Source organism: Triturus cristatus, chromosome 10 (genome assembly GCF_964204655.1).
Source record: "Triturus cristatus chromosome 10, aTriCri1.1, whole genome shotgun sequence".
Lineage (NCBI taxonomy): Eukaryota > Metazoa > Chordata > Amphibia > Caudata > Salamandridae > Triturus > Triturus cristatus.
This window is the reverse complement of record NC_140593.1, coordinates 526,665,887-526,691,323: the sequence shown is the minus strand read 5'-3', so window position 1 is coordinate 526,691,323 and position 25,437 is coordinate 526,665,887. Positions and strand designations below refer to the sequence as shown.

The 25,437-nt window shown below is 41.2% G+C and overlaps 1 protein-coding gene across 4 annotated transcripts in view; it reads right to left on the bottom strand.

The window, feature by feature from the left end:
* The window catches only part of PAXIP1 (PAX interacting protein 1), a 167,951-nt gene that overhangs the window by 89,095 nt on the left and 53,419 nt on the right, over nucleotides 1-25,437 (bottom strand). For all 4 annotated transcript variants that reach the window (XR_014970139.1, XM_085631990.1, XM_085631989.1 and 1 more), the window contains exons 5-9: nucleotides 21,540-21,653; nucleotides 19,961-20,620; nucleotides 11,026-11,797; nucleotides 9,155-9,249; nucleotides 7,070-7,165 (exon numbers count right to left, since the gene is read on the bottom strand). Coding sequence is in view for 3 of the 4 variants with exons in the window: in XM_085631990.1 (XP_085488116.1) it covers nucleotides 7,070-7,165; nucleotides 9,155-9,249; nucleotides 11,026-11,797; nucleotides 19,961-20,620; nucleotides 21,540-21,653 (1,737 nt within the window). In the remaining variant the exon portion in view is untranslated. The remainder of the gene's footprint in view (nucleotides 1-7,069; nucleotides 7,166-9,154; nucleotides 9,250-11,025; nucleotides 11,798-19,960; nucleotides 20,621-21,539; nucleotides 21,654-25,437) is intronic.

Sequence of the window (25,437 nt, the reverse complement as noted above, 5' to 3'; positions counted from 1 at the left end):
ACATCCTGCAGTTTTTAAAACCAATATCATTCGCAGGAAGACATAATAAGAAAGGTGTATTTCAACGGTTTCATATTTTTGCAAAACGTTTACGACCAAGGCTAGTAACAACTACTCATTGCAACATTTCAACACACCAAACAGAAAAGGTGAAACGCTGTGCTAAAGCTGCCCCATATTCGAGGTTTCTTCCCAAAACGCAACTTTTATTAGAAGTTTCTTCCTGCAAATGTTTTAAATGCATTTCTTTGCATACAAAATATTTCCGTTTTAAAATATACAGTAAAACGTTAAATTTTTTTTACATAATTAAGGGAGATGCTGTGTATTCTATTACGACATTCAACATAACGACACTGGTGCTCCTCCATGTATGTGTTTTAACTGTTTAATCCTTAGATGCCCGGGTACCTTTCTTAAATGTTATTTTCATTATTTAAGTTATAGTTTTGTTACTAAAGCACACCAACTCACAATTAGTAGGTCTCAAAAATTCCAATCATTATTAACTTCATATGTGAAGTGAAGCAGCACTACTGAATGAAATTGTCATGCTTAAGATGCCCCAAGTGTGCCATCAGGTACCATAATACCCAACTGGAAATGGCATTTGGGCAGTGCTCCATCTGCAATTTTTGCTGCTAGTCCAAAATGCCCTGTGCTGTGCAGCACCGCCTTTTTTAGGTGCATTAGAAGCACAGCAGAGTCTGGGATTGTTTTAAGGCTGGGGTCCGAGGGGAAACTATGAGCTTTGTGATAGCGAGACAGAAAAGGGAGAGAGGACACCTAGAAGATATAAGGCGCAAGTTATACTTAGCGGAAGAAAATTTGGCTATAGCCACAACGCAGGGAATCCCGCTGGACGCTTATATTTTAAGATTGGTCACTCTTAAGGGAGATGCTATGGAAGGTATTATCTCAAAAGCTGCTGAAAAATATCTGGCACACAAACAGGATACTTATGAACTTAGCGAGAAAGTTGGACATATTCTAGCGGTTAGAACTAGACAGCGTACAACAAATGCTGATATTAAGGAGATTCAGGACCTACAGGGAAAGTTAGGCACTGATTCAGATTTTATCAGAAAGTCTTTCCATAAGTTTTACACTAATTTGTACTCGTCGGAGGGCCTAAGGGATTCAATTGATATAGGAAGATATTTGGGAGATGTTTCTTCGGATTTGTTACTGCCAGAAGATAGAGAGATATTGGATGCTCCTTTTCAGGTAGATGAGATTAGCAGGGCAATGGAATGTCTCCCTTCCGGGAAAGCTGCTGGACCAGATCAGATTCCGGTGGAATTTTACAAATTGTTTCATAATAAGGTACTCGTCGAGATGTTTAATGTAATGCTTCATACGCAGCAAGGAGGTTCCCCGCCTGAGACCTGGGGGGGGGCGGATATTGTAGTTATACTAAAAAAAGGGAAGCCTCCTGTATATCCGGCCTCATATAGACCGATTACCCTCATGAACGCCGATGTTAAAATCTACTCTAAAATTCTGGCGACAAGGCTTGCGGAGAATATAGAGCAGCTTGTAACTCCATCGCAACATGGTTTTATTCCAGGTAAGGGAACCACCCAACATGTGAGGACAGTCATTACAATGCTCGATGCTGCAGGAACACTGTGCGACCCTATGGCAGCACTCTTTTTAGACGCTGAAAAAGCCTTCGATAGGGTCGATTGGGAATATCTTTGGGCAGTTCTAAGATGGAGTGGTATAGGGGAAGGGTATATAACAGCTATCCAAGCTTTGTATAAAAGACCTACTGCCAGAATTAGAGTGAATAGAGGGTATACAGAGGTAGTTAAAATCTTTAGGGGGACAAGACAGGGCTGCCCCTCGTCACCCCTTCTTTTCGCATTGTTTCTTGAACCTTTTTTAAGACATCTGGCCAGAAATGAGGGGATTCCCCCAATGGTTTTGAATGGCAGAACAGTAAAAATTCTCGCATATGCTGACGATGTGGCTATATTAACCCCTGACCCGGATATGGCTATAATGGAGGTAGAACGTGAAGCCACTAAGTTTGGACAACTGTCAGGTTATAGTCTGAATAAATCAAAGACCTTGATAGTTAAAAATAAGTATACCTTATGTGCCGATTCCAGGGTGGTGCTATCAGCTATGTATCTTGGTATAGTAATTACAGCTAACATCGATGTTATTGTTGAGGAAAATATTTCCCCTGTCTTGGCCAAAGTAAAAGTAGACCTAAATAGAGCAAATAATTTACATCTCTCCTTAGTTGGGGTCACTAATATGGTGAAAATGACGATCTTGCCTAAGTTGCTGTATTTATTTAGAACAATACCATTATATTTTGAAGGTAAATGGTTTAACATACTGGAGGGTATTCTTAATAGGTTTATATGGGCGCATGGGAAAACGCGCAGAGCATATAGATTTATGTCGCTACCCAGAGAAAGAGGAGGATGGGGAGCACCGGATTTTAGACTGTATTATATGGCAACTGCACTTCAATATATGCAGGGTCTGATTGGAGGAGGGGGGATCTTACAGAAAGTCGCTTCCTCATCGACTGACGTTTATTCAATTTTATTGGGTCAAGAGACAGAAAATTGTCTGTTAAAATATGCTGACTTTGGGAGTCTTAAAAGAAAACAGTTTAAAACTTTAGCGGCGGCTATTAAAGTATGGAGCGCTTTTTTGAAAAAAATGGGGCTGGGTAGATACCATAGGTACATCAGATTATATAATAATAGATCCTTCCCCCCTGAAATTTTTTCAGATTCAGTCATGTCTGGCTGGGATCAAAAAGGTATAAAGCAAATTGGGGACTTAAAAGACTTAGAGGGAATATTACAGTTTAGTGTGTTGGCAAGGACATTCGATTTAAGGAACAGGGACTTTTTTAAATATCTGCAGATAAGGAGCTTTTTGGGCAACAAACAGGGTGGCGTAGCAGGGTTTCAAACCAACGACTTGCTCGAAACTTTAACTACTGGTGGCCAGCATACGATTAGATCAGCATATGCTTTGTTAGTCCAAACTAAAGTGGATGATCTGGATAAATATAAACATAGGTGGACGGAGAAACTTCAATGTGAAATTAATGATTTCCAGGAGTCGTTGGAGTTGGGATGTACTATACTGTGCTCGGCTCCCCTGCAATCGCAACATTATAAAACATTGTTTTCACTGTACTATACACCAGACAGAATAGCTAAATGGGGTGGTACGAATGGGACTACCTGCCCTCGTTGCAGCTCAGTTAATGCAGATATAATACATATGTTCGCCACTTGTCCTCAATTATATACGTTAATTAGGGACATTGAGAATTTTTTAGCCCGGGCACTAGGATTACAGATAGTACTAAACCCTACGTTGATATTGTTGGGTATAGGGCGGATGGAAAACAATAGGAATACTGAGAAAGAATTTCTATTTATGATTATGGCTGTTTATAGATTAACTTTAGCTAGGGCCTGGCTTGATAAAACTCCCCCGCATATGCAAATATGGCTTGCGAACTTAATCTCTACATTTAATTTGGAAAAACCTATATATGCCAGGAAGGGAAGAGCTGGGAGAGCTTTAGGTGTAAGAATTTGGAACCCATTAGCACATTGGAGGGAAGGGATAGGGTAGAGAGTGGAGGACTTAGGGGGGCTCTTGGTTCTTGGTTTTCTGGGTTTTTTCTACTTCTTTTCTTGATTTTATTAAGTATTAAGAGTAATCAAGGTGTGACGTGTTTTTACTTTCTTTTTTTTTGGTATGAGTAACTCCCAATGTTAAAAATGATATTTTGGATTACAAAATATGTATTGATGAATATAATGTGCAATGTGGAAAATAAAATAAAAATATATTAAAAAAAAAAAAAAAAAAAAAAGAAGCACAGCAGAGTCAATCACAAGATTACCGTGTGCAGTGTCCGCCATTAAGTGGAAATCTAATAAAACAGAGAAAAAAATACAAGATCTCGGTGTGGTGAAGAAGGTAACAAGAGCGGGCATGTCTCAGGTCAAGTATATTTAAAAAGTTCTTGAATATTGCTATGTGCCTGTGAGAACATGTTATAGTTTCCACAGCTTGAATTATGTTGCTTCTGACATAACATGGCAATTCTAGGAATATTGTTGGAATCCATGGCAAGATGCTGCCCACCCAGATAGCTGGGAAAAAAGGAATTTCATATAAAGCAGATATTCCATGATAACAGCATTTGCTTTCTGATGTCCTATCCTACAAAACTGCTGCAACCTGTCTGTCCAAACCTGTGAGGCCTCCATAACCTGAGTGCTAAGACTCAGTGGCGGCTGGTGACATTTGAAAGTGGTGGGCGTAAAGTTATCGTGGTACTGCCCTGTGGCGAGCGAGCCCAAACAACATACGTTCGGGGAGAAAATTTTGCAAAAAAGACTGGATAAATGGAGCATTTTCAAGCAAAAAGTTTGATAAAGCACTTGCGAAAGTATTATGACAGGATCTGTAACAACATCCTCATATCCATCAACTTCACCCCAACACTCCTGCAATGTATGAAAGATTTGAAGACACACTTCTTCAAATAATAGTACATCACAATGAAGTAACAAATCACTGGAGGAGCCACTGATTCATGATGCAAGTAAGAGAGGAGAAAATGTGTCAGAATGATGGCACACATTTTAATAGACTGAACAAAGTGAATTTTCTTAATCAGCAGAACACATGCTAAGCTACAAAAGCGTATTTCTAATGCAATCCGTTGCACCAGCCTTGGCACGAAATCTCCTTCAACAGATATTAAACAGAAGGGAGGTGCCCTCCACGGCACTTGATCGAAACAGACTGCTCCCAGGTGCAAACCGCTTTATTACATTTTAGGCAAGATACTCTTTGCAGTCCAAGGAGACTCGACTGTGGCATGTACTCAAGTTGACCATGTGTACTGAAACGGAAATAAAATCTCAAAACGCATCTTTTAGGACATCTTTGTACACCTACTCCAAGACAGACAGAACTTAAGGCAAGCCAGTTTTCAAGATTTTGCTAGACAACTCTTCATATACAAGCATCAGACTTGCATGATCTTTAGAATGGGCCAGAGTGCATCCTCATCATTGCCAGGACCCTACACAGTAAATCACCCCAGGCGAGGGCTGGTAAGATGCGGGCAAGGGTGCCACATTTCCACACGACACTGACCTCCGCATCCCCCCGATCAATCACTCCGTGGTTGCCCCTTCTTGGTTTACTTTCTGTCCCTCCATGTTTAGCGCTCTAAGACCGGCCAAACCCATTTCTTGATTTTATATCTGGCCTCCCCTCGAAGGACAGCACTCGGCGTCCTTTCCCTCTCCAGGCAGCACCGACTGGCCTCCAATGCTGGCCCTCTCCTCTCCTGCAGAGTGCTGCTTGGCTGCCGCTATTTGTTATGCCTTCCATCGCTCAGTCTGCGGTGTGCCTGGGGCCCGCGCTTGCTCCTCGAGGCACAAGCTCTCCGTACCTCTAGCCCCCGCCCAGCACTGCCTTGTCTCTATAGCACTCATGTCCTACCTCCTCCCTGGCACAGCAGTCCATGCCCGCCCCTTTGTCTCTACACCACTCCATGTCCGCTTCGATGCAGTACGATATTACATGTCTTAAAATGCTGGTCAAAGTTAAACTTTCCGTTCAAATAAATTAAGAGTGAATATTTTGGTGTCGGATAAAACATGCACTTAGCCAGCAGTCGCGGCTCGTGTCGTGAGGGTGGTGGTGGTGGTCGGGGGGGTGGGGGGGGGGGGGTTTAAAAATAAAATCCTACCTGTCCTGAGCAGGTCCTGGAGCAGCACCAGGATTGGCTTAGAGCAGGCTTACGCTCCGCCCGCCTACCCATTAGGAGACCGAGGTTTGAGCCTTGGCTCAACCCTCGCTCTCCTAATGGGCATGCGCCAGCCTTTGGAAACACTAGTGCTAACGCCCCAACGCCCCCAATGGACGGACCGCCGCTAAGACTGCTGTAAAAGCACGTCAATAATGTCTTGCTCCAAGGCCATCAACGGCATGATTGTGTCCACCCTAGTACAATGGAAGCCCATGTCTAACAGTCCGGTATTCTGCGACAAATCCATGGAGAGATTATGTCCACCTAGCTATAGTGGTGGATCTGGAATAATGGTGGCAATGACTCAAATACTGTGGGAATCCATTGAATGAGGTAGAGATGCATGCAAGACAAATCTGTATCGCAAGGTAAATGTGAGCAGTGAGGAAAATGAAATATTGATGTGCATCTAACCCGAATTTGCTTAAAGCATTTATTTCAGGACTGCGTTTTAGTCATGAAAATCATAAGCTCTTATTTTGGGAAAACATGTTCACTTCAACAAATAAAAAGCTTGTACTACAGTTTTTAGAGACCTTAGCTTGCAAGATTTACGTAACCAAATGTGCCATGGTCTGCGGATAAACTACGATTTGGAGTTGTGTATCATTTATAATTTTTTTATTCTGGCATACGCAAGGACTGAGATTCTCAATGGAAGGGTCAGAAAACTTGAAAGGATGTGAGATGTAGACATGAAGAATATAGCATAAATATGACAGGCTATACGATAGAAGATTTTTCCTAGCAGCCTGCAGACAAGTTTTTCAAACACCTTGCAGCACTTGTGCCGAAACATGCACCACCCCAGAGAATCAGGCCCATGGGGCATTTCTTGGAAACACTGGAATGCATCATCAGCGTCTCTATCAAAACCAATGCCTTTTTAACACAAGTAGAAATGCTGCTCTAAATACACTATTTTGCCTCATTTACTTATTGGGAGGAGAACACCGCGCTTCAACCACAGTCTCATTTGTGTTGTGCAGTTAGGGTGGGCATTTACGCTCCACGACTTGAACAAATACAATTTCTCTGACACGCATTAGAAGGAGAAATTAAGAAAGAAAATTAGCAGCAAAAACTGTAGTGAGAAATCTAAGAAAGTCACAATTTTAAAGTGAAGTTATTTCTTTAAGTGGAACCATATTTAAAGATCAAACCTGATTGGTCAAAATAATATTTTCAATCCTTAAACTCAGCAGGTCTGATGTGGGCCCCCCTCAGCAGGTTGCTTTTACTTACCTGGGCATACATGTTGCTCACTTGGCTCTCGCACAGAAGGTGAGTACATCTACTGCTAAGCGTGGGTTCTACAGTGCCCCCGTGGTTTTGGATTATCTGGAGGGACAAGGAAAGCAACTGCATTACGTTACCGTAAATGGTATCAATTGGCGGCGACGTATCACATTTTATGGCAAGTATAAATTACAGGAGATTTGTTTTAAAATACTGCTCATTTTTTACTATACATTCAGTTGCAGAAAATGTTCATTATCGTCAAATAGCATAGTAAAATAGTTTTACAATTTACAAAGGCTACCTATGACAGTTCTCAAAGATACAAAATGAGTCAGTCGTGTTAAGGAGGGCACTTCTTACAAGCAAGAATTTGTTTTTAATACTAATGGTAAAGATTGTAATTATCCCTTTGTCTAAAGGAATAAGATCAAGTCAAAGAAAGGAACACAAAAATGAATCCTCACAGAAGAGAGTTGGTGCCAGCTAATATCAAGAGCAAGAGGCGCTCAGCAGCAATACTGGCACTTTATACAAGGGCAACGTACAGTAAAATCGGTAGGACTTTAGTTAGCAAGTGAAAAACAGTACGGCTGGTTCTCAATTAATGACAGACAATTGCTAGGGCAATTTTCTTGAGCGCGGTGATTCTCAGGTACAAATGCCTCATGCTTGGACAGTAAACACAGGCTTCACTTAGTCCTCCCCCTCCAGATTAACTGCAATCAGAACTGTGATCACGACCCCATACCAAGAGACAGACACTGCAGAAAGGTTATAAATCAGTGGTCTGCAGCACGCTTGTAGAGAGATGCACCTTGTAAGGACAGACACATCACTCTATTAAGTGTGACTTAACGTTGTTGCTGGATCTGAAACTAGGCCCAGCTCCCAAATAAACTCAATACTACCACGCTGCCCTCCAGTTAAAGTTGAAAGCCAGTGGTCGCCAGTAGTTAAAAAGATGTTTGTGCTAATTTCACTAATATATTGAAATACAATTGTGGGTTATGGCTCGTAATGGGAAACATGCATTAGATTGTTACCCCGCTGCACAACGGGTTTGTTAAAATAGACACTGGCAAAGCCAGTAGGTCAGGCTTTTTAATTTTTTTAATTTATTGACTGGACAGTGTATGGGTTGGTGAACATGAGTTCATGGATGAAAGAGGAGAGACAGTGAATAGACAAGCGGTAGAGCGCATGGACAGATTACTGGATAAAAGCGCAAACAGTTGTACGGATGGATGAACTGATGACTGTAAAATGTATTCTTGAATTGCTGAAGTCCATACATGTGCACTTTGAGTAGACGTTATTTTTTTCCGCTTTGGCAGGTGACATTGACAACACCCTTTACAACATTCTTAACCTCTGCTGTCTACAGCCGTCACAGGCGGCATGACAGAGCTTCAAACATTCCCAGATTTGGGGGTTCTAGCCTCTGCAGTGCTTCTTAAAAGGTAAAACTGTGACAAATCAGACAAATTTAACACTCAAAGGACTTGCAAAGGAAGCAGACAAATGCCAGCGGAACTTTACAGAAAAGACTGTGGGGATTTATTGTCTGAAATATCTTCCAAAGGACCCTAATGTCAGACAAAGCAATATTCATATGACCAGTATTGTTGACAGCCATGACCTACTTCCACCACCACTAAACCTCTTCATCTGACCATGAACTGTACCTTCTAGAAGGCCTCAGTTAAAATAGACTTGGCGCCCCTTATTTTGCCGCCACCTCATTCTTAATCTCTTTTAAACCTTAACAAATCATGCAAAGACACATTCTCGGGTTTTACCATTAAGTCTGGGAAATCAACAGAGAACCTTTTGAATGTGAGGTTAAGGTTATAGGAATACTTCATTACCAGGCAGGCTTCTGGCTTCTTTCAAAAAGTTCATATGATCCGACGGGAGATTAAGATAACTGCGCGGCATGAATTCTGCGGATCAGCTATTAAATTCAACAATGACATTTCCAGTGCAATGTCTTAATTGGTTCGCTTATTATTTCCTATATGGTACAAAACAGCTAAATTACTAAATGGATGTTCACAAATAGTTTTGCTTGAAAATACAGCATCTTACCCGCTTCCATGTTGCTAGCATCTGTTTATCAGACATATGTTCTGGGTAATCCGCAATTGCAAAGACACAGCCCAATAAGAAGTAGTCTTCTGGAACTGAAATAAAAAAATTGAAAAAAATGATCTGTGGCCATGCAAGCAAATTACACTGAATTTCTTTGCCCACAGCGGCTGCTAAAATCCTCTATTGTGCATATTTCTCAAGTTAGTCTTTGCACAACAGACCCTTAAATTCAGAACTCTCCCCTTATGCCAGTCTACTATTACTGCTGTCTCCTGTGTCTCTATTTTCAAGCACTCACAGGTTGCCTTCAAAGGTGCTGCTTCATCCACTTTTCAGCAAAGTAAAAAGGGTTTAATCAAAAAGTAAATTCAGTAACACTGCTGAGTGCTGGCTTGTCCTCCGTTTAACCACTCCCATCGTCTATGGTGACCAGCTTTAGGATTACTGCTGCGCTGACTGAGGGATACTTCTGTACCCTGTTATGAACTTCTCTACTGCTTATGTTGAACATACCGCTTCAATCCCTCCTGCCCCCAGTTGGTGCATAATTTGGCTAAATTAACAGAATCTCTGAACTAACCATTGGGGATCTTTAAAGCCCCTATGTCACTTTGCCCCCTTCTCAAAGTTGCGATCCTAAATAGCAGAAATTGAAATAATTCCTCCTGTCAAACACCAATACTATTTTTAGGGACGTTATCCTAACACCCACATACCATCGCAATGCTCATATTCTTTACCTACTTATACAATATTATTAGCCACCTTTACGTCACTCAGAAGCTTTCATCCTGTTTGATGAAAATGGGCGAAATTGTACAGCTCCCAAGCTGTGTCGAGCACAGCATGAACAATTTTGGAAGCATCAATTCTCAACATCAAACTTCAGGTCAATGGCATAAGACATCAACAAAAAATCTATTTAAAAAACTGCATACTACCACCAACCCCCCCCCATGTGCGCCCCGTGCTAACAAATCCCCTATAATAAGCGCTATTTTAATTCGTATTTGCCAATTAGTGCCTCCATCTAGATACTCTGCTACATACAGAGGAAAGCAGATCTTCAAAGGCATCACTGAGCAGTGTTGCCAGCATTCAGAAGCTAAAACAGAAGCTAAAATCGCAACAGCCAGTGTTTAGTTATGATTTAAGGTGATTTTGTTTATCAAAGATCCCCCTCATGTTTCACAGAACACACGCAGTCTATATTGACCGATCTTGCTCTCTTTGAGCCCGAAGAAACATGTAGATCTGTAGTTCTGAACCTTTTAACTTCTGTGGACCCCACTGGGATCCGGGGACACCAACATAGTCATTACTAGAAGCTGGGGACCGCTGCCTAAACATTTTATAACTTATGAACTGCAAAACAATGCAAAGCAAGCATTTATCAAACAAATGTACACATTTTTTGTTTAGTGCAGAAACAAAAATCAACATTTTAATGGAAAGTTTGGCAGTCTTCTAAATTCAATTGAGGCCACACATTGTCCATACTATATTCAGTTTCCTGTACTTGCGCTGCTCCATTTAATCAATTGAAGATACGATCGAAATTTTTTTGCCTTCAATTTCAAATTCCTTCACATTCTCAGACCATTTTAAATTGTTTAATTTTTGCATTTTTCATTTATATACACTTTATTTATTTGTTGATATTTCATTTCTAAACAGACGTGGGACACCCCCGTTCGCCCCCATTTGAAAGCCATCCCAGACTTACTACAATTATTAAACAATTGCATGGCAACATCACCTATTAATTTCAATGAGGCTAATATACGGATACAATGTTCTAAGAATCCAGAAATTGTGTACTCAGGTTTTGCCAATACCAAGCAAAATATTAATTTAAGCACACTTACTCTCTATACCAGGTTCATGACCAAATAGTTGATTGGATTGTGGCTGTTGCAGCTGTTGTGCAGCAACTTTATGTAGCACTTGCTGTGGTGCTGGACGTGGAGGTATCTGGTTCTGCAACTGCTGCTGCTGTTGCTGATGCTGCTGGTGCAATCTTTGTAAATGCTGTTGCTGTAACTGATGCTGCTGCTGTTGCATCTGTTGCTGCTGAAGTTGCTGCTGCAGGTTCTGTTGCTGCACTTTTTGGAGCTGCTGCTGCTGGAGCTGCTGTTGCTGCAACTGCTGTTGCTGCAGCTGCTGAATCTGGTGTTGCAAGGCATGTTGCTGCTGGAACTGTTGAAGCTGCTGCTGCTGCTGTTGCTGAGGTTGCTGCTGCTGTTGTGGCGGACGGTGCAACTGTTGCTGAGGGTGCAACTGCTGTGAAAACTGCAGCTGCTGTTGTGGAAACTGGTGTTGCGGATGAACTTGCTGTTGCTGCGGTTGTGGTTGCTGCTGCTGTGGTTGTGGAAACTGATGGGGTTGTTGCTGTTGAAATGTTTGTTGTGTTATCTGTTGCTGCTGTAGCTGCATTAGCTGCTGTGGCTGAAGCTGTAAAACAGGACCATGCTGCTGTGGCGGTTGTTGCTGTGGCGGGGTTTGATGAGACTGTGGTAATAAATGTGGCTCTGGTGTTAACTGTTTTACTTGGCTGAACAGCATTCTATTTGGATGTCCTTGCTGACTAGGATTTACTTGTTCTAAGTTTTTTGTTGAAGCTGAAAGGGACTGCAAAATCTACAGGGAAAAATATGAGCATTAGAGCAGATAATTCAACAGAACAGTACAGTATACACATAAAAAAAATATTTTTTTTGGGGGGGGGGAGATTTGACGGACAGCACAAAGTAGTTTCTTATTAGCACTTCACTAATTATTGTAAGCCTTCCTTCATTTTTCTTCATGGTACCTTTCCATCATCTTATGCCATTGTGCTTCGTGGCCAATGCAATCAACCCTCTTTTGCGTACTTGAAGATTGAGAGTGCTTACTGAACATTACCATAAGAGGTTGGCCGGTCAAACAAATGTTCTAGTGCAGACAAAGGAGACTTTGGAGTTTGCAACAGGTTACTTACAAGATACTACACAAAAACATGAAGGAGGTTACAGGACCAAAAGGGTATGGAGTCCAGCTGTTTCCAGTGGACTGGGCTGCGTGTGGAGGTCTTGCTGGGCAACTAAACTCGGGGAGTCGGATTGAAAACTTGGTATCTTTTGACAGAGGGGTTGGTAATGAACACAGACCATGCTTACTCACCAAATGATAAAAGCTCTTTAGTTTGTTCAATAGTTCAAGTGTTTTCAGCTACAAGGTACTACAGAAACTAGCAGGTCCTTCGGCCGTTAGCAAGCGGTCACTTTTTCATGAGGAGAATCTGCCTTGCTGCGGGGTGCTAGCTTTAAGCACCTGAGAGCTAGCACCAGCTCATCAAGCTAGTTCAAATTAGACATGGGACAACCAATGCATAGTTTTCCTTCTGAATTGCCATTTTGGAGGACACACTCCTGGAAAGGATATGGGCTCTGTGTCCACCAATCAAGCATGCAAAAAAAGGATTAATATCAGAAAAAGAGAGAAATTGGAGTACAGTGGCTTTAACCATTATCTGTAACTTTTGAAATTCCAACAACACTCCTGTGAGAAGGACTCATTATCATCGATTGATGCATTAAATGGCTGAAATAACTAATACAGGTTCCAACCTAAATAAACAGAATATTCTGCATGCAGTATAGAGAAATGGGCAATAGCAAATCAATGGACACATCAGCTGTAGAAGCAAAAATTACACACGGTTTTCTGGCTTGCACGTTATGCATTCCTTGGTCGTTTTCTTTACAGCTTCACTTTTCTTTATGAGTCAAGTCTCTAGTACGCATCACCTAGCAGGCGGGGAGACATGCATTGCTGCACCCAACTTGTTAAACTTCCTTTGCAGAATTTGATGGATTGGCTCTTAAGTGCAGAACCATCAGTCATTATATGTCGTCCTTCTGAGTCTACTGGAGGATGAAGCAGATGAAGAGCCTCCGGATTAGCGACATAGATCTAACTAGCCTTACTATAACTCCATGACAGCCATACAGAAATGATGCAGGTACAGTTCAGAAGTATTTAATTAGTCAAAGATACATATACTGTGGAACGCAATTCCGTGCATAGTAGGCAAGCAGGCTTGAAACCTACACTACACCACATTAAACAGATCAGCATGTTGCATTTGGTACAGTGTACCTTCCATCCTTGTTTAGAAAGGTAAACTATTCATCAAGTATAGGCTGAATCAATATTTTCCAATAACACCTATAAGTTTCTCACATACACAGCTGGAAATCTGTAGACCAGGTCAAAGTTGGGTATGGGATGCACATGCAGTGGCAACCATATGTTGAGATTGTAATCCTGCAGTTCTCCCTATTCGACTCTAGCTTTCTGTGGTGTGAGAAAGTTTCCATGGGTTTTTTGGTACTTCATAATCTTTGTGAAACATCACAAGATGTAAAACAAATAGCAGGAGTAATAGTCTGCTAAATTAGTTTTCAGGAGATCAACTCTGCAAAACAAAAACAAATTTTAGCAGAAGTCTGTACAATCCTAACGTGTTTAGTAGACTACAGGACACTTCTTCTTCACAGTAATCGCCTAGAGATGGATTTTAGAAATGCACGAACTAGCACAATCTGATCCGGAAACTCTTAAATTAAATCCCATGGTCTACTAGGGAGTTTTGTTGTCTGGTTCGTTTTGCCCACAAGATGATCTGCTGACAGACCAATTCCTTATTTAAAGGTCCACAGCCATAACTCTTCTGGCCACCTGTCAAAGGAGAAAGGCACCAACTCCTCAGACCCTAATTGCTGGTAACATTGCATTAAGAGGAATGCAGTACTGCAATTAGTCATCTGTCTCAGTAATTACTGGGTTCTCACATAAAGGCAGGTTGAAGCTCTGGGAAAATACAAAGAGTCATCAAACCTAGCAGATACGAAGCTGCGCCTCATAGATGAAAGTGAATAGGGTCATAACATGCCTCTTTCCCGTTCAGAGGGGACCAACCTTGCCTGGCAGCTCAGGCTGTCCAGTTACTATTGGAGCAAGGCAAATGCAGGAGAAGGTGATGATCATATAGAATGGCACAGTGGTCAAAAGAACCATCAAGAGGAACAGGACCAGAACTAATGACCAGGATCAGAGATCAATTCAAACATTTGACCATCACCTTTTTGTTTTTCTCAGTAGAAGTAAGCTCTGTGCTAAATTTACCACCCTCCATTCCAGCAGGCAGACATAAAGACAGCACTCTACCTGTAATGTTTAAGGCTGGTTGACCTATGAGCAATTCCAAGCACTGAAGGGATGTATTCACCAGTCATTAAGGTGATGAATGGTTCATGGGCTTAAAAGGGCTACCCAATGAACAGACTGGGACAGCGTTAATTGTCCACCACAGCAGAGACTGCAAGATGGTATGGAGAAGAATTTGGTTTACCAAGTGACCGTACAATGGATTCCATGGTCATTTCAGTAACCACTGAGGAAGAATCATGTGAAGCTGTGTTTACAACATCAGATAAACGCAAGAAAGCATCAGACTTGAATCAATACAGGACTATCGTTTACCATCGATTGTCCCAATATACATCAAAAGTCTGGTGGGAAAATGGTCATCAAATGAATACACAGATGAGGATTGGAAGAAATCAATAAGCTACATTTTAAGAATTTAAGGGAAGCAAGATTAAAATAAAGTTAGTTGGTCACCACAAACAGCTCACATCTCTCTATGGCCAAGATGCCAAACACAGAACTGTGATACAGTGCACACAGTATGGGAATGTGTTAGACTAACAATACTAGTTTAGTGTATAAGACGTAAACCAACTAGGTGAGAATAACAGCATTTACAGTATCAATTACATTATGGGGCGACATCACCATGCTCTCTACAATCACATACAGACGACTAAGATGGCTTGTGACATCACTGGCAAAAAATAAAATACTGAGGTACTGGAAAACACAGGATACCAACAAAGGAACTCCTGGCTAAAATGGTCTTCAGGACGAGTCATGAGAATACAATATAAAAGTTAAAAATCAATCAAATTTGAGGACATGGGGGGGGGGGGGTTCTTGAATGAGTACAAAATTAATCAGGATGAAGCATAGTGAAGAAAAGTGATTATTCAGGACTAATAATCATTGGTTTACATTTTTCACATTTTACTATATATAGAGACGGCAAGCTCTGATAAGTATTGTTGACTCAGTGTATTAATAGCAGTAAACGGATGGGGCTCACCGTATATTGTTAACAGGTAAATATCCAAACTGAATTAACTTTTTTAAAAGCCCATCAGACCCAGCAGCCTCAAAACAGCTTGCACATTTTTATGTGCGAGTGGGAAAACCTTGCAATCATCTCTTGGATGTGGGTGGGTTGGGGATATATACATCCTACACGTGGTGAAAATATATGCAGGGAAAAGGCATATTTCTTTGGTTCAACATAGCTGGCAAGACTGTTAAGGAGGGGTGGTAATGCAGTCACTGCCGTGGAGCTTGCAGGAAACTTCCCTCCAGAAACCAGTCATTTAAGCACAGATAGATATGGATGTCCTCGCAGTACCACTGTCTCACTATAGTCTCTTGGGGAGGAAATGACACCAAAATGTTAATTCAATATTTAGTATTTGAATTTTGAATCTTAAACACAGTCTGCGATGTGGACATATCTATATGTGATAATAGGAGTCCTTCAAATTCAGTGAGAATAGACATTCCTGAAACTGAACCGCTGAGGATATATAATGAAGGGTTACTATTTCAAACATTTCCTTTTACCAGAACTGTTTAAAAGTGACCACTTTCTGGATGGTCACCCACATTTTTTCATTTTTTGGGATTCACCTGCTGATGATCTTGAACTCTAGCACTAGGATACTGCTATTCAGTGGCTAGAGTATGTGTTCTGACCCCCTAAAATATGTTGAAATCGGCTTAAACCCTGCTTGTAATAGTTAACTTTCCTACAAGGCCAGAAATACAGCTATGGCAGAAATACACCTATGGCATGGAAAGGCAACTGTCAATTACGAATTGCAGGACCTATTGCACCATCTAGTACAGTGGGAGTGAAACCATTTCAGGTCTAGCCTGTGGTCAACCGCCGCATCCTCAACTCGGCTTCCCTGACTTGTCAAAAATCAGTCAAGATGGGTATGAAAACCAGATATAAATATTAAGTAGGTCACCCCTAAGCACACCTTGCGGACCCCTTAGTAGGGTGTATACTATTCAAGAGGGACGTCAGTGACATTAGAAATAACATGCCCCTCTGTGACCAGGCTCAAAATGACATTGCTACTGGTCAGGATGTAGCGGACACATAGGAAAAGTAAGTATAGATCATATACTTTAATCCATCATTTCTGACCTGTACCAGCTACACACTCCGTTCAAAGACTTTTTTACTGCCCAACCTGTACTTGGCCTCGGATTAGGTGTGAAAGAGGTATGAAGATTGCCCCCAGAGTAAAGACAATGGTCTTTAAGTGGGGAGGTATTTTGTTCCCCAGTGCAGAAAGAGGCAGTGCGGTGGCCTAGAATTTTAATTTACCGCAAAGGGGCTTGCCATGTCACATGTAAATGTTAAGTGACACCTGGAAAGGGCAATCTTTTTGGCCACCTAGTCAGGTTTGCATCAAACCAGATAGGAAGAAAGCTACCCCCAGAACTGGTTTTGAGTCACAACAGAGGAGGGGACAGCTCACTACCCTGGCCACACCCCTGAGTGGGTACACAGGATCTCACAAGGGGAGAAGGGTTTCCCCATCTTGAATTTTAAGAGTGAGGGGGCACTGTAGGATTGTGTCCAGTAAGGCAAACAGGAACTACTGAACAAAAGTGACTATGGTTGCCCCTGGGATTTATTTTTTATTTATACTTTTTATTTTTTATTTATTTGGGAACATTTACCCACACTGGTTATGGAGTGCCCAGGAGTTACACCTACCCACTAGCTGGTGCCAGGAGTAAATATGGTATCACTGGGAACCCTCCTCAGAACACTAACTGGACCTGCAGAAGTTCGAAGCAGGACTGGGCCTATGACTGAGACCCGCGAGTAGCCCTGCTCCCTTTTGTACACAACACAACGGGACTTCAATGGCCAGTAGGCTGACCTCCTGAGTGGCCACAGGGGCACAAGCTATAAAAGTGCTTTCCATGGAAATGGCCAGCTGACCAGTGGTAATTGGACCTGGACTGGAGTTTGCTGTCAGCCTAATGCCACGAGTCTCTCCAAGTGCCATGCCCTGAGGCCTTAGAAGTGTACTGCTGTGGTTGTTTGGGCACCAGAATAAAGTTGGGAAACTTCTGAAAACTTTTCCTCAAGAGCTGCAGGGTGGCCTGAAGTAAAACGTATTAGAGTGGCAGTTCCATGGCACTGGGTTGAAATCTAGCTTCATTCCAGCACCTCCCCAAAAAAATGACCAAGACCCATTCTGCATTGGCACTTGTATCTGGCCTTCAGTTGCATAGAGGTGGCTACAATTTCAATGGTGGCCCGATCAGGGAGGATTGTTTTGAACTAGAAATGCCAAAATCTATTTCTATGCTGAGACAGAAACCTTTTGAGTTCCGGAATTTCATTAGGACCAGTCTACGAGTTGTATCTGTTCAGAATTCTATCAAAGTTGGCCTCAAATCTTCTATAGTTCCCGGTCTACTGCTTTCATAGACCAACATTGGCGCTTTGTGGTGCTATTTTTTACTTACTTTTCTCATAAAACTTTTCTCTTCTTTTGAAAATTGGTTGTGAAGTTTTATTGTGTTTTTGTGACTTTCTACAGTCTACGTATGCACAACTTTAAAACTTTACACATTGCCTTTGATTTAGCCTTACTGCTTTGTGTCACGTTACCAGGGTTTGAGCACAGGTTTAGTTTATTTAGCTTGTGTGATATTTTTCAGGTGAAGGCATTATTCTATATTTATACTTGTCCACTCCAAATAAGAATCAGTTTCCCTACAAGAACTTGTTGAGGAATCTGAGATCCAGAATCAATGTCAGGCCCCATTTTTTTTTTTTTAAAGGATTGGGTTTTAACAGAATAGCTGCCAAACAGATCTGTGGCTAACAATATACAAAGAGAGTTTTAGCTTCACATCTTTCAACCACAGGGTTTTTTTTACCATCCTTTTGCAACCAATGGCTGGAGTCTCTGTCCCAGCCAATGGCGGGAACAGGCTAGTATAAGTGAAGTTTTAGTCTCTCACATAAAGCTATTGGCTGTTTGGTTGTGTCCTGCCCGACAATGCCAGGGCTTGCATTGACCTGCATGAGAGTCTACTTCACAGTTTAAGCCTCTCTGCCTGCTCCTGCCGACTTCCTCTCAAGAATCGTACTTTAATGTGGGGACACTGTATGTGTTTCATGGTGCAGAACAGAGTTCAAAAAGACTTATTTGTAGGAATGTAAGAAATGGTTGATTGTCAGCCTTTGTCCTTGAGAGTACAGTGGGTACTGCTGCTGTTCTTAAACTGTCCTGCATCTGCTGGTGTTTGAAATGAAGGGTACAACCATGGAAATTGCAGCACTGTTTATGAGGGGAATCTAGCCGGAGAGGCCTAGAGCCTTACTCCGTTTTACAGACTCCAGTAAATCATAAGCTTTTAAAACTTTGTTGCTGAAAAGGTGATAGCCATCATAAGGCATGTCGAGCAACTGTACTTGGACATCCCTCGAAAAAAACATGGTTCTTATTCATAAAGGAAGCTTGAAAAACAAGGACGACCTCAAGGGTTGGGTCAAAATCCACCACGATAACATGAGTTGTTTTACAGCGTCAAACCCATCATGAAATAAATCCATAAAAGCTTGTGCATGGACTCTAGTAAGCTTGGCACCAGCAGTATTGCGATTTCTCACCGAGCATGGGAATATCTTGCGAGGAAACAGGCTAGGTTTGTGGACTTAAGCACAAGGCTCTCTGAGGCAAAAACCTTCCTTCCAAACTGGTGAAAATACTTCGGCCTGATTCACAAACTGCACTTTTTAGTAAGTTTGCTGCTTTTTGTATTCATAAACTGCACTGTAAGTGCTTACGCTGTGTATATAGCCAGAATTGATTAACTTGTTGAGCAGATGTGAACACTTCGGAGATTATCCCTGAACGCACCAAGAACGTAAAGTTGCTGCAAAGGTCTCCAAACCAATTTGGGTGAATGGCACATTTCAATATTTTGATATTCATTCCATACTTAATGGAAGCACTAGAGAATACCATGGGACAAAGCGCAAGTTCCAAATTTAAATGGGTATGGGTGGAGCACACAAGCATGTTCTATCAGACAGTCAGTTTCACAATCATGTTTCACGATCCAAAACCACTACTGACCCCCTCGCTGAATATGAACTATATATCAGTCTCATGGTACCGTTCACACAGCCTATAGTAAAGGCCTTCACCAATGGACAGTCTCCAACAGAAAAAACAATTAGGTTTGACATAGGAACCTTTTTGGCTCAGCTGGTTATCATTCTTGATTTATCAAACTAGTTCTAAAATAATGAAATTCACTGGAAGAGTGTAAGCAAGAAACTGAAGTGTTTCTACATATAGCCTAATATTTCAACCATCTACTCAAATTTCAGTGTGTGAAATAAAGAAATATGCTGTGAACCCCAACATCAGTAGCTTAATACACTCCGTGCAGTGGAAAAAAGGAGAAAAACTACTAGTCAAATGAAACGAAGGCTAAACACTGCACCATTTACAAGTGCATATTCCTACCTGAAGTTGAATGCAAGAAGAAATCCCCTAAACATAAAAAATTATGAAACACACTCACTGAAAACATGCCATGGTGCTGGACGTTATAGAGCGGACTTACATGAGCAACATTTGATGGGCGATTTATCTGCTGAATATCAGCACTATTTGTAATGTTCCGAAGCGTCCTTGCTGCTGGGCTCCAGGCTGGCATTTCCGGGTGCTCAGTATTTTGGGCATTTTGCCCCGAAGGCGCTAAATTACCTCGAACTTCTGGAGGTAAAATATTGCCGGGCACTGGTGGAACATTGGCGCATAAGTTAATTAGTCCGGAGTCCTTGCCCTGGGGCAGCCGGCGCTTGGCTGGGGCAGATTGAGGGATTTCAGCTGGGGTCCAATTCAAGTTTCTCTCCTGCTTTTCAGGCGAAGAGTCTGAAGAATCGTCAAACATTAATTCTCCTTTTGTTTTCTCTGCACTATCGCGTTTTGGTGAAGAGTCCTGGTCACGCACAGGTGAGCCTTCTCGAGAAGAGATGGGACTGGACCTAGAGGAATATTTGTCATCGCCACTCGCGTCATTTTCAGAATATTGCTCTTCATTATCCAATTCATCATCTTCCTCTTCTTCCTCCTCCTCCTCCTCCTCATCATCTTCATAAATGATGAGACGGGGGTGATAAGAAGCTTCATCTTTTCTTGCTTTATCCGATATGGAATCCAATACCCATTCTTGAGTCACCGTTTTAATACTCTCCCTTTCTGAAGCACATACATATTTTTCCTGGAAATAGAAAAAAATACCATTACAATCCAACCTGACAGGGCACCGTACATTAAAACCACAGCATATCGAAAGTGCCGTTTATTACATGGACAGAGATGCTGGACCTTAAGTTAAAAATAAGGCCAGCTGAAGCTACGGGGAACTACAAAACGGATGATTAAGCACCCACCGCATAAAAGGGGAATTAGGGTAACTGTTTCTAAGATCCAAGAAACTGGTCCAAATAGCAAGGTGTCTCATTACTATGCCATCTAAACGACAAAGACTTAACTGCATGATATTAAACAAGGTGACTTCTCTAGATTTACACGCTTTAAAAAACATGTCTTGGTACAGTGCGTCACGGTCTTGTACAAGGGTAGGACTATTCAGTGTTTAAGACCATCAGTAAATACCCTATGATGGAGAAGTACAGGTTACTCATTGTGGATCTGGCTCTCGTAGTGAAAAACCCAGTCTTTTCTCCCACCTTTTTTTAATGCATAGGTCAGTTCCCAGTACAGGGAGAGATTAGTACGTGTTGCCAAGACACACAGGAAGGCCATGTGCAAGGCCAGCTGACCACCTCCTCAGCCAAATATCCAGCACCGACCGGTCAATAGTTGAATCCGATCAGTTCATTCAAGAGAGCAGGAACGGTTAAAGAGGTATATAAAGACTTCTCTTAATTATATGAGAACAGGAGTGGTTATGTGCTGATTTGTACACCCTTCGGCTCCTGTTACTTTAATTTCTAAACGTTGGAAGGTAACTAAACTCCTTAAGAATAGCACTTGTATTAAAAGATCTCTGCAAAATGGCCTTTCCCAAAACTTGTGTAAGCAGTACTTATAAAGCCATTGCAACATTTCTAAGAGCAACATTAGATTTCTTAGCTAAAAGCTTTTACTGTATAAAAACAATGCAATTAACATACCCCTTTTGGTTCAGGAACAATAAGATGAGTGCACTTCTTGTTGAGGCTCAACTGGCAATTGCCTCCATAAAATGTAATCAAAGCCCAGATTGCGTTGCGGTCCTCTGGCGAAAACTAACAGAAAAGGTACAGACATCGTTTTTGGCTTAGTGAAAATTCAAATATTTAGATACATTTACAGAGAAAACCTATTTCATCTTGAAAACTTGAGAAAATCCTTCATAAAAAAGGATGCTATACGATAGCCAAGCTTAAGATTCAAAATCGGCACCCTTGATCATTTACCTAATTTAATATACAGATGCAGGACAAACACTCATAATGCCATATGAAATTATATGGAGGTGACTGAGCCACTGCTAAGTAGGTCCTTGGGAAAAGCCCAACAGACCACACCATCCACTCCCTCGCATGATTAAGTACTGATCACATTTCCATTTTTGGCATTTTGCAGCAATGAGGTTATGGTTGGTGTACAAGTTAACGTGGTAAAAACTAGCATTACCAGTTAAGAAGAGGGAAAGTCAATCACTGCTGTAGACTTAGACCTCCACTTTCGCCATTTCCATAATAATCAACGGAATGTATGTGGCTGGTGCCAAATTGTAAGAGCGCAAATAAATAGAAAGGTTGCAAAATGCAAGTACCCACCATCACCCCATGTACAACCAATGAGTGGCTATTGTATGTATGGATAAGACGTCCACATTATGAAGAAGTTCTTTAACTTCATTTAAACTTATTGGATTTCTTAAGTGCATACACCAAAGCTTTATACACCGAATTACAATAAAACAAAAAATATAAAATAAACTCTCATAAGCGGAATTGTAGAGGTTGACAGGCGAGCAAGAACTTATGTTTTAGAAGGGAAGGGATGAATGAAAGACTAGAGGTGAAACATGAAACCAGGATGACAGAGGGAGATGAAATGAAGAAGTGAGGGTATAAATAGGTTCGAAGCAAGGCCACAGACTGCCATATGTGAAGATATGCAGGAAGAGGCAAGTTTTTGAATACCCTTTTACGTGGCACAGAAAACCCAAAAGAAAAGCATGAAAGCAAACAAGCAAAAGGGCAAAAAGAGTAGAAATATGAGCAGTGCAAAGTAAATAGAATAAGAAGTGGCTAGAGGAGCTGGAAAATAGAATTGGGATACAAGGTAAGAGCAATAATTCAGCTAAGAAAAGGAGCAAAATACAGATCTCAGTTGCCTGAAACGTGAGGAAAAGGCACATTTCTCACTTTTAGCTGTAATACTCTGGCTTCCCATTTCATTAAAAAATGCAGTAACAAACCCAAAGCTTGAGAAACTGTCAGAGGATGGAGATGGAACAGAATATAAACAACGATTTAGACATCTGATCTAGAAGTGGCACTACAGGTTTACACCTCTGGTAACTTTTATGCATTCTTCGCTCTAGTGCATTATACATGGAAGGTTTCTTGTAAAGTCCCCTTGCATTAAAATGCATTCCGAAACTGGACGGGTGAACAAATGAGCACCAGAAGATTGGGAACCCTGCGTTTCCAAGAAATTCTTCCATGTGAAAATAATCAACGAGAGAACCCCAGGAAGGCGCCCTTCAGCTGAAAAAACGCATATACATCTTTCATGCATTTCTGTTCACGTGTGCGCATTTTTAGGCTTCCATCAGTTCTTGAATCATGGGACTGTTTAAAAAATATGGAGTTCACCTTCTGGGAGTTGAAATAGGAAACAATCCTGGAAACAAGAAAACCTCGAGAACAACCAGGTCTTTGTCACAGTTAAACGGCTAGAGCAGAAAGCGCTTGAAATAACACGCCCTAAAAAGGAGTTTTCCACAGCTCAATGAGTCAAGTAAATTATTTAAATATAGAAAAATAAATACCTATCAGGGATTCAATCTCATGGTGAAGCTGAGGCTTTTGAGGCAAGGCTGAAAAGCTAGGACGAACTCCAACTCATCCTACCACCCTATAGACCCATGAGGCTATGTAAAGTCTTTCTGTGATGCAGCTGCAGACATATCGTTTGTAAAAACGTAATCTTAATTAACTGCAATCAGTGTTTGTGGTGATTAATGCGTATCACGGTGCTACACACAGTATTATTTCTTTCATTAGGTAACGAAACGACAAAGGCCCAAGGAATGGACCAGTCAGTGGATTAAGCAGACTAGCATTATCTGGTTTTCTGAGAGAAGCGATTGACCACAAGCAGGTGATTTCCACGCTAGTTCGCATGGACTGGCGGTTTAGTGGCTGGGAATGCTTAGTAAATCCAAAATGGATTATGTGGACGATTACTCATCTTGCACTTTATGGATTTTAAATAAGTGTCAACAAGCCAATATACCCTCTGTCCGCCAAGCTCCAGGAATACATAACTAGAAACAAAAAAAATTAAAAAATGTGTTTTCATCACCATAGATGGGAGAATGTTTTCGGAACTTGCCTGAAGATCTCAAGGCTATGTAGTATTCGATCTTAAGCTTTTCCCAGGAATCTCATAATTGTGAAAGACAGAAACCCATGTACTCTGCGTGCTTAGGAAATCCACATTTTGTCAGCTTTAGTGTTAAGGTGTGCCTCATACAAGAATAAGTAGCAGGGTGGGAGAGGTAGGGGTACTTTCCTTGATTAGCCAAGATTTACAGATGTATTAAGTACTCAACTGAAACTCAAGACGCCTAGGGGAGTGAGAGCCTCTACAGTTTCATTCACATTTTCTGAAAAATAAACACTTCAAAATAAACCTTACATTTGATTCAGTATTCAAAGCCCACAAAGTTTCCTCCTGACATGTTTAATTAAGTTAATTATGGTCCAACTTTGTTTCATGCTGCAGTCTAAACGAAGTCTTACAATTTCAACTATACTGGTAATCAACTATTCTATTTTGATAGAGAATAGTCTTAAATAAATAAGTCACAATAGAGCTGCCTCAGTGTGCAGCTTCAAGAGAAATACATTTTGTGGTTTCAAATGTCAATTTCTTATATGCTTTTTGGCAATAATAGTTCTTAAAAAGAAATTATTTTATGCAGTGCTGCGTCTTGTGTAATCAAGACTTTTCTGGTTTGTGTGATTCAAGTTCCATCAAGAAATGTAAGTTGGCCTATAGGCAACTAAAGAGAAATAGGTAAACTAAAACCAACTTTGATGTGTCTGAAGGAAGTCGTAAGGCATATACAAATTTTGTGGCAAGGGTTTATGACAACAGATTCTACAATGACTTTTTTTTTTAAATTGCAGATTATACAACCGACTTCCTACAAACAAACAAAAACTTGAAAAAGCAATATACACACCTGCAAACCTCAAAAATATTTTTAGTGTGTGAAGAGAGGGTGGAGATTTGGGAAAGGCATGGCTTTGTGTCAAGCACAGCCAGAAGCATTTTGCCTCAACCCGCCTCCCCTATAGACACAAAAGACGCTTTGATGCTGACGCCAATAGCCTGGGGAGGTTTCACACCCTGGAATGAACGTTCTTGCGTAGAGCCTCCAAATAATGAACTGGAAAGCTGCTCTCTGCAGGCTGTGTGACATCGGCCCCTCACCAAGCAACCGTGTGAAGGAGGCCGATATGTGACAAAGGGTGGCTCTGTGAGAGATGGCAAGGCTGAATATAGCAAACCATACATTTTATACCTTCGACTACTAAACTAGATCAGAATGGTTATTTATTTATTTTTTTTAAGTAAAAATGTCATCTTTATGCAGCTGTCCTACAGAGGAAAATGAACTCATCATGCGTCACTACCCAAAAAGGGATACCATAAACGTACTGGATGTGAGAGCAAATTAAAATAGCAGCAAAATGGGTAAAATAAAATAAAAAAAAAGGTCTAACCCCCCAGCATAAAGACAAAGAAGTCAATGTCAGACTGGAAGGCGCAGCATACCGTGGA